At 44.4% G+C, this 9,512-nt stretch overlaps 1 protein-coding gene and 1 long non-coding RNA gene across 2 annotated transcripts; one reads left to right on the forward strand and one right to left on the reverse strand.

The window, feature by feature from the left end:
* Nucleotides 1-577: 577 nt before the first annotated feature.
* LOC134902237 (uncharacterized) lies at nucleotides 578-1,117 on the forward strand. Its single transcript, XR_010175736.1, has 2 exons — nucleotides 578-723; nucleotides 833-1,117. It is a non-coding gene; the product is annotated as an uncharacterized LOC134902237 (long non-coding RNA).
* A 1,118-nt stretch (nucleotides 1,118-2,235) lies between these two features.
* On the reverse strand, nucleotides 2,236-3,970 carry LOC134902342 (uncharacterized). The gene is made up of 2 exons (XM_063914384.1): nucleotides 3,897-3,970; nucleotides 2,236-3,000 (listed from the first exon to the last, which is right to left on the reverse strand). The coding sequence occupies exon 2, from the start codon at nucleotides 2,987-2,989 to the stop codon at nucleotides 2,315-2,317; it is 675 nt and encodes a 224-aa protein (XP_063770454.1). The 5' UTR covers nucleotides 2,990-3,000; nucleotides 3,897-3,970; the 3' UTR covers nucleotides 2,236-2,314.
* Nucleotides 3,971-9,512: the final 5,542 nt, after the last annotated feature.

Genomic DNA, 9,512 nt, shown 5'->3' on the forward strand with positions numbered 1-9,512 from the left:
AGAACCATCTGGTGACAGTGTGAGTACAAATGTAGGGAGGCAGGTACGGCAACAAGTGATCCTGCGTTATTTTTCAGGTAAGTTTTATTAGGCTGTAATTATCCTTCACTAAACACTTTGCTCTACTTTCTAGTGTGTGTTTTGTTACTTACTGTTTGTTGTTTATAGTGGTGTGTCCATTGTGCTTAGTTGATGCTCAAAAAACATTTACAGTCATTACCCTTGAAAAACATAGCTCCATACATACACACCAGCTTCATACATTTTGGAGACGGAGACAGGAATGTGTTTTGTATTCTAATTAATTTTTTTTTGGGTTCAAAAAGTTTACATTTATTTTTTTCTCGTGTGTGTGCTTAATGTATCCTCAATTCATATATTTTCAGACAACTAGGTTGTCTAGACCATCCACTAAGACCTTATTTTATTTAAGTAAAGCACCTTGAGCAATTGAAGACGTAACATTACATTGATTGTTGGGTAAAACATGTAAACTCCAAACAAACTAACATCATCCAAAGTCGACTGTGTATATTCTTGCTTATGTGTTTTGTTTCACAATTTAATCACCAGATAACTGAGGTGATCTGGGCTCATCACTCAGCGAACTCGCCAGTAGTGCCAGTGGTGGCTTGGGTGACACTGCCGATAGCCTTCGCCTGGGTGGGGATGATGGAGGTGCTGAATCAGAGGCAAGACGCCGGCTCTTAGTTGGCCTCCTGGGTAAGTGGGCCGAGACCTGTGATGGCCGCCTTACACGAGGTCGGCTTCCAGAAGCAGATCCTAGGTGCCAAATTTGTAAATAATATTTTGTACTTCTATGTGTTTACAGAATATGTGACTACAGTGAAGACTTACCTGCAATACCGGCATCATCATGACTGGTGTGAGGCCTGTCTGGCCGGCTGGTCTGTGTGACTGTGTAAAAAGTCACACCAACATTATTACCCTGTTTTTTTTAAAAGTACACAGTGAAAACCATTAATGTACTGTAAGCATATATTTTGTTTGGTTGCCACAACAAAATTAAGCTTAAGAGCTTCTAGATTTGTGATTTAGAGTTGAATATCAAAATGTACTTCATGTGGCACACAATAAATTTATAAGCTGAACAATTTGTGACTCACATATTGCAGAGATTCAGTCCTTTCCAGTTTAAAAATAGTGTAACGTTTTAATTTTTGGGAAGCTTTTTTTGTTTAAAATTTAAAAAAAGCTGTTTGTTTTTTACAAACAAACACACATGTTCCAGCATTAACGGCAATATTATTTTTTATTGTTAATTTTTTATGAAGAAAAAAAACACTGCACATGTTTATTTCAAACAAATACTGCAAGGAGAAAAAAAAAAACAAAAAAAGTGTCCCGACCACGAACTGAAAGGGGAACCATGTTTGCCCATGGGTCACCTTTACCCGAATGCCAGAAACCCACTTTGAGTTATGCCTAAGTGGGTTTCTTCAGCCAATCAGGTAGTGCCACGTTGTAGCACTCTCCTGATCAGCTGTGTGCTCCTGTCCTCACTGACAGGCAGCACACGGCACTGTTACAATGTTGCGCCTATGCGCTACCTTGTAACCAATGATGGTAACTTTCTTCCCTGCGGTGGACCTAAAGTGACGTCACCGCAGAGCAGAAAGTTCACCGCATTGGTTAAAATGTAGCGCATATGCGCTACATTGTAACAGTGCCGTGTGCTGCCTGTCAGTGAGGACAGGAGCACACAGCTGATCAGGAGAGTGCTACAACGTGGCACTCCATGATCCCTTAACATGTGTTGGCAATTGTTCATTACTCACACCTGACGTTTGGTACTTTTAAAAGGGGAGCCAACACATTTCTACACACTCTAAATCTGAAATGGCTGCTACTGTGTGTGGGTCTGCTGTATTGTTTGCTGTAGGATACTTGTCACTGCTTCCTGATGCTACAATAAAACCAAGGAAGGAAAAACAACTGGGTCTGCAGGTTGTATATGTTCCGAGTAGGCTGGCCATGCTTTTTAGTTTATATTGTCCAATGTAACTGCAAAAAACTTGATGTTGACCATGTTATACAGATGGTCACACTAAATGTTCGAAGTGTTTTTCCACGGTATGATTTTGGCAAACGGACCCTACACCCTGACACAGCACACTCTCGCCCTGTCACAATATTCATCTTGGACTATACATTACTGATTTTTGTGTTTGTGTGTTGCAAATTAACCAATACACATATTTTGATTAGATAATTTATTGAAAAATACTGAACAATATATTCTGAACACATATATTTTACTTGCAACTGGCCAGCATATGATGTGCAGTACAGATTATCTTTTCTTTTTTTGGGTGCTGGGTGCAGAGGCTTGTGGTTGTTCGTGGGTGCGGCTTCGACTTGATCGTCGAACTGGTGATTGTACTGGTGTTTGGGTCGGGGTTGTTGTGCTTGAGCTTGTGGCCACATGTTGTTGTGCCATTGCACTAAAATTTTGGCTCAAAATATTTAAACTGGCCGTTAGCTGGGTATAAGCAGCTGTATTGTTGGCAATGGTTCGCGACAAATTGTCATTTATGACTTGATTATGCTGGATAATCTGTATGAGGGTTTGGTGTTGGCGCAGTTGCTCATCCATGATGCGCTGATGGGTTGCCTGCATTTGAGAATTGTCTGCCCTCATCTGCTCCATTGTGTTTGCTATCCGCCCTACTTGCACGATGAGTCTGGCAGAGTTGCGGCTAACTTTAGGCAAATGATGGGGCAAACTAGACAGGTGTTGTGTTTGGGTGTTGAGACACGCAGAGTGGTGTGCCTGTTGTTCTGCCCAACTTGACCAAAACTCATGCGGAATTTGGCTTGTCCCTGGTGTTGAGGTCATTTGTTGAGTCTGAGAAGCTTGCGGTTGGACTGGATTGTCCTCAGTCATGTTTGCCTGTGTTTGGTCGATGGGCTGCAGGTGTAGAGTATACGTCTCCTGGCCATGGGACTGCTGGCCCTCGTCACTCATGATGGCCGGATCTGTATGGGGTGGGACACAGGAAATATTTTAGACATATGTAGCATTGGTCTTACAATATTTGTCAAGCAACATGCATTACTTCATAATATACATTTAAAAGCTAAATGGTTAACTTCTTAAACGTTACTATGTTGGTTACCTCTTAATGAATTGATGTGGCTAGAAACAGATACTACTAATTTGTGAATTTATGGAGACAATTGTATGTTTCACATTCTAAATTATTGTATACACTCCATGTACTCTTTTTTTATGTCTCAAAGTTAGTTTAAACAACATTCTGAAGGTTCCTTTGGCACAACACAAAAAAATATAACCATGTTTGCCACATTAGAATCAGACATTGGGCATGTCAGTCAGTGGATTTAGTAAAGAAGTACACTAAGATTGTGGTCAAAAAATGACAACTTAAACAGGTTTTTTAATGTTGGATTTTGCCGTATGTATTGATTTGGTTTGTTTTGAATTTTTTGGTTCAAATTTAGTTTCACATTTTTTTTGTAGTTTTGAGTGTTGTTGAGCATATTTTTTAAAAAACATTTGAGTTTCAGGACACTGTAATTTCACACATATCATCATAACAATACGCTAACAGCATCTGCTTGCAGTCGATTATTAAAGCAAAGTTGCTTACAATTTTTAATCATTTTTTAACAAAACTAACACTGGGGCAGATGTCAATACCTGGAGAAGGTATAAGTCATTTCTAAAGCAGTGATAGGTTCAAGGTGATAATGACACAAGGCAAGCATGTCCAAAATGTGGAGTCTAAAATTACTTATAATTTTTGTACTGCTGCCTTTATCATCTGCGACCTAACAGTGTTTTGTCAGTTCCTTATGCCTTCACCTTGTTTTTACTCAAACAAAATAAAAACATTACAAACATTACTCACCAGACAACTGTGGGGAATGTGGATCCTCACTTTGGGGGCTGGCCAAAAGTGCCAGTGGTGGCACCGCAGCCACTGCAGAGATGCGCCTTTGGGGGGGTGAGGCAGGTGCAGGAGCAGGAGCAGCAGCAGCAGTAGGAGCGTGGACACGGGGCCTCTTGGGTGGCCTTGTAGCCACAGTAAGGCTGGCCTGTGATTGGCGCCTTTGTGTGCGCGGAGCAGACGAAGAACCTGTGTGATAGTATTGTCATTACATTTCATGTGTTTTATGTTAATGGCTAAGATGTGGGTACAGAAATAACTTACCATCATTCCCACCATCATCAGCTCTAGGCAGGGTTGGCTGTGGCCTGGAGGTGCTGCTTCTCTGGCGTACTGTACAAAAAAAGAAGAATTGCGATATGAACATAATTATACTACTTAAAACACATATGTCGTAGCTTTACCAAGACACAATATTGCAGGATTTTAAAAACTTTTTTTAAATGTTGTTATAAAATTACAAACACAAATAGTTGGTTTTGTTACATCTATAATCTTAAATTTTACAACCTACAAAAACCGCACAAAACAAGGCAAATTGTTTGTGTTTCCAAAAAAAACACAACAAATATTTGAGTCTAATTAGTACAAAAACATAACTAACACACACAATACACCAAGCAACCACAACCTGTGTCTGACAATATGTAGTGCAACTACACTTCCCAGCATGTCCACCAACACATTTGACATTCCCTAAGTTTAAACATTATAACAGGCATGATGGGACTTGTAGTTGGACAACAGATGGAAAAACACAGGGTGGATTGGCCTGCACTACATCACCAACCCATTTGTGGACCAACACACAGGAAACATTTTACAACAAAAGTACAAAGCACAGATGTGAAAAATTATAAATATCAAATAAACTCACCATCCGCACTTGGCCGGTCCGAATCTTGGACATGAAGTGCAGAAACCACCTCTGGCGGAATCAGCGGACGTATTGGCTCCTCCCAATCTTTATAAGACGCTCGGAAGGGGTGTCCTCCCCCGGTTTGCCGAGCAGATTTTGCCTCCTTAGCCATCTTGGCCTTCACACGGCGTTTGATGTCATAGAAACGTTTCCTACAGGTGTCCTCGGTCCGCCTCACCACACCCTCACTGTTCACAGCAGCAATAACTTTCCCCCACAGGACACTCTTCCGGCGGGTCGACACTTTTGATGCATCTGAACCAAACAACTGGCGCTGATGCCTCATCAGCTCCCGCACCAGAGCCATGTTTTCTGCGTAACTAAACTTTACATTGCGGCCCGTCCTTGTACTGGTGCGTGGCTGCGGAGCCACAACACCATCACTATCAGTATCACTAGAAAACGCAGCCGCAACCTCACCCTCCTCATCACTAACCTCCTCCCTCTCACTCACCTCCTCCCTCTCACTCACCTCCTCCACCTCACTCACCTCCTCCCTCTCACTCACCTCCTCCACCACACTCACCTCTGACTGTGACATAATCTTAAGACAACACAAAAAACACAGAGAAAAAAAAACAAATAACACACTCCTCCACTACCACTACACACCACACACACGCAAACAAACACTCACTCACTCACAAACAAGGACTATAGACGAAAAGAAAAGACAAAATACAAAAAAGTTAACAGACTTTTAAATAACAGAACAACAAGTATGACAAAACAACTTACACACACAGTACAGCACTCACCAATCACAAAACTCCGCCTCCAAACCACAAAAAACTCCACAGAAATCTCCAACACCAACAACACCTTCCTCTCTCCTCTCCACTAGCTAAACCCACGAGGTGCGGTCGGTTTGGGGCGTATTTATAGTCAAGTACACAGACACTCCTCCACCACGAATACAACCAATCACGGACAAGTGACAAAAACGAAACTTAGGAAAAAAACGCGGCAGTAATGGAAAAACACTGCCGTAACAGACATGTGACGCATTCGTAAAAAAACACATTAAACTCGGCCGCAAAATAACAAAATCGGCCGCATTATACACCAGAAAACCACGAATGACATCGACATCGGACAACACCAAAAATACGAATACGACAGCTTAGTAAATCCATCGTAATAAATTCAAAAAGTTGCAGTTTTACACTGTCGATGTCATTCGTGATTGAACTTTGACCTATTTTCGGGAATTACGAATGTTAGTAAATTTACCCCTGGGTCTCTGAGCACTTTCACCTTCTAGTCTGCTATCAGCTGCTTTGTTCCCAGTGTACATAAATTGCAGGAGGAATCTGAGTCCTCCTCTGTTCCTCCTCTTTAGCCAAATAGGGGTTGCCAGGTCACAGGGGTTGCCTCTACACTGATGCTGCTCAGGGAAGTCTGATCATGCTGTCCACTGTCTGCTTTGAGGGAGAGATTGCTTTCCCCTACGTGACAAAGGCACTTTCCTACAGTCACCGGATCACACTGTCAGGAAGCTCTGCTTCTAAAGTCCTGTCAGCGCTGTTGCTAAAGGTCCCACCTGAGAGGCAGGCAACTCTCGCAACTCATGCTCCCTGAAGTTCTCCTCACAGGGCTCATCACACTGAGGCTAAATCACTCCACAACCTCTCCACAGGGACAGATCACACACACTGATCTGTATCACTCCGCCTCTCTGTGAGGGATACCTGTGTATATCATGCTTGCCTACTTTCAATTTTTCCTCTCCGGGAGATGGAGCCGGGCTGTGACATCATCAAGCCCCGCACCCACATCGGGAAAAGCCGTGATTCGTGGGTCTGCGGGAAGGGGGCGGGGCTAAAATGGCGCAATTTGCGTCCTTTTTACTCCTTCCCCACCCCACGGACCTGCGAATACGGTGGATTATCTCTCCATCCTGCCCGCATCACTAGGGTGCGAGCAGTTTATTAGTTTAGAGTTAGGTTCCGGGTCAAAAATAGCTTTATTTAAATGTGAATTAATATAAAGTACTGGTTGCATACCACCCAACTGTCCCGATTTTGGCGGGACAGTTCCATTTTTCTGGGACTGTCCCGCTGTCCAACCCACAGAGAGCAGTGTCCCGCAGTGGGGGGGGAGGGGGGGCAGTTGGGAGACCCTCTCTCACTCGCTGCTGCTCACAGAGTGCTGCGCATGCCCCCACAGCAGCGAAAATGTGGGCCCCCTCCATTAGACCATGACCCTACCCATGAAGCCACGCCGCCTCCAGCATGCATGTGTGTCCCTCCTCCCAACTCTCTAAAGTTGAGAGGTATGTGGTTGCAGAGTGCTGCTGGTTAGAGAGGATGAGATGATTCATTGCTAGTATTTCTATATTTCATGCACATATCCTTTTTCAAACGGGCATCAATGTTCCTGGATCTGGAGAAGCAGCACTTGAACTAAAGACAAAATAAGTATGGGTAACACAGTAGGTAAGAGAGCAGGACCAGCCATCGACTGTCCTGATTCTGGAGGTGCAGTCCTGATTTGAATTGACTATGGCTCCAAGCCATGATTTTGTCCCAACAGCAGGGATAGTTGGAAGGCATGTCCCACATCATACTGCTCCGCTCGGAAAGATAAGGTGGGTACACGCGGAGAGATCACTGCTTAAAATCTAAGCAATCTGACTATATTGCTTAGATTTTAAGCACGGATCTCTCGTGTGTATGCCCCCCCAGCGATAGCGATGCGCGTCCCCCTATCGCCGGTGCTAGATTGAGCCTGCATGCAGGCTCAGTCTAGTGGGTCGCTCACTTCAGCGCTGTGTGAAGTGAGCAGTTCCCCACCACGCTCAGCACACATTGCGCTGTGTGCTGAGCAGGGGGGAGAGATGTGTGCTGAGCGGTCTGTGATAGATCGCTCAGCACACATCTCTCTAGTACAGTGTTTCCCAACCTCGGTCCTCAAGGCACACTAACAGTCCTGTTTTTAGTGATATCCAGGCTTGAACACAGGTGACTTAATTAGTATCTCAGTTATTTTGATTTAACCATCTGTGCTGAAGCCTGGATATCACTAAAACCTGCACTGTTGGTGTGCCTTGAGGACCGCGGTTGGGAATGCCTGCTCTAGTGTGTACCCCCAATAGAATTGTGTTCTCCTAACAGTAGTACAAGCAACACTGCCTGTGTATTTGACAACCGGTGTTATGACTGGTGGTGGTAACCCTATATAAAACAAAGCAAAAACAGGCCCTTTCACTGGTGAAAACTAGAGATGTGCACTTGAAATTTTTCGGGTTTTGTGTTTTGGTTTTGGGTTCGGTTCCGCGGCCGTGTTTTGGGTTCGACCGCGTTTTGCCAAAACCTCACCGAATATTTTTTGTCGGATTCGGGTGTTTTTTTCAAAAAACACTAAAAAACAGCTTAAATCATAGAATTTGGGGGTCATTTTGATCCCAAAGTATTATTAACCTCAAAAACCATAATTTCCACTCATTTTCAGTCTATTCTGAATACCTCACACCTCACAATATTATTTTTAGTCCTAAAATTTGCACCGAGGTCGCTGGATGACTAAGCTAAGCGACCCTAGTGGCCGACACAAACACCTGGCCCATCTAGGAGTGGCACTGCAGTGTCAGACAGGATGGCCCTTCCAAAAAACACTCCCCAAACAGCACATGACGCAAAGAAGAAAAAAAGAGGCGCAATGAGGTAGCTGTGTGAGTAAGATAAGCGACCCTAGTGGCCGACACAAACACCTGGCCCATCTAGGAGTGGCACTGCAGTGTCACGCAGGATGGCCCTTCCAAAAAACACTCCCCAAACAGCACATGACGCAAAAAAGAAAAAAAGAGGCGCAATGAGGTAGCTGTGTGAGTAAGCTAAGCGACCCTAGTGGCCGACACAAACACCTGGCCCATCTAGGAGTGGCACTGCAGTGTCACGCAGGATGGCCCTTCCAAAAAACACTCCCCAAACAGCACATGACGCAAAGAAGAAAAAAAGAGGCGCAATGAGGTAGCTGTGTGAGTAAGATAAGCGACCCTAGTGGCCGACACAAACACCTGGCCCATCTAGGAGTGGCACTGCAGTGTCACGCAGGATGGCCCTTCCAAAAAACACTCCCCAAACAGCACATGACGCAAAGAAGAAAAAAAGAGGCGCAATGAGGTAGCTGTGTGAGTAAGCTAAGCGACCCTAGTGGCCGACACAAACACCTGGCCCATCTAGGAGTGGCACTGCAGTGTCACGCAGGATGGCCCTTCCAAAAAACACTCCCCAAACAGCACATGACGCAAAGAAGAAAAAAAGAGGCGCAATGAGGTAGCTGTGTGAGTAAGATAAGCGACCCTAGTGGCCGACACAAACACCTGGCCCATCTAGGAGTGGCACTGCAGTGTCACGCAGGATGGCCCTTCCAAAAAACACTCCCCAAACAGCACATGACGCAAAGAAGAAAAAAAGAGGCGCAATGAGGTAGCTGTGTGAGTAAGATAAGCGACCCTAGTGGCCGACACAAACACCTGGCCCATCTAGGAGTGGCACTGCAGTGTCACGCAGGATGGCCCTTCCAAAAAACACTCCCCAAACAGCACATGACGCAAATAAAAATGAAAGAAAAAAGAGGTGCAAGATGGAATTGTCCTTGGGCCCTCCCACCCACCCTTATGTTGTATAAACAGGACATGCACACTTTAACCAACC

Source organism: Pseudophryne corroboree, chromosome 1 (assembly GCF_028390025.1).
Source record: "Pseudophryne corroboree isolate aPseCor3 chromosome 1, aPseCor3.hap2, whole genome shotgun sequence".
Taxonomy (NCBI): Eukaryota; Metazoa; Chordata; class Amphibia; order Anura; family Myobatrachidae; genus Pseudophryne; species Pseudophryne corroboree.

What these genes read in the sequence shown, in the direction of transcription:
- LOC134902342 (XM_063914384.1), bottom strand. Translation starts at nt 2,989, where the DNA reads ATGAGTGACGAGGGCCAGCAGTCCCATGGCCAGGAGACGTATACTCTA.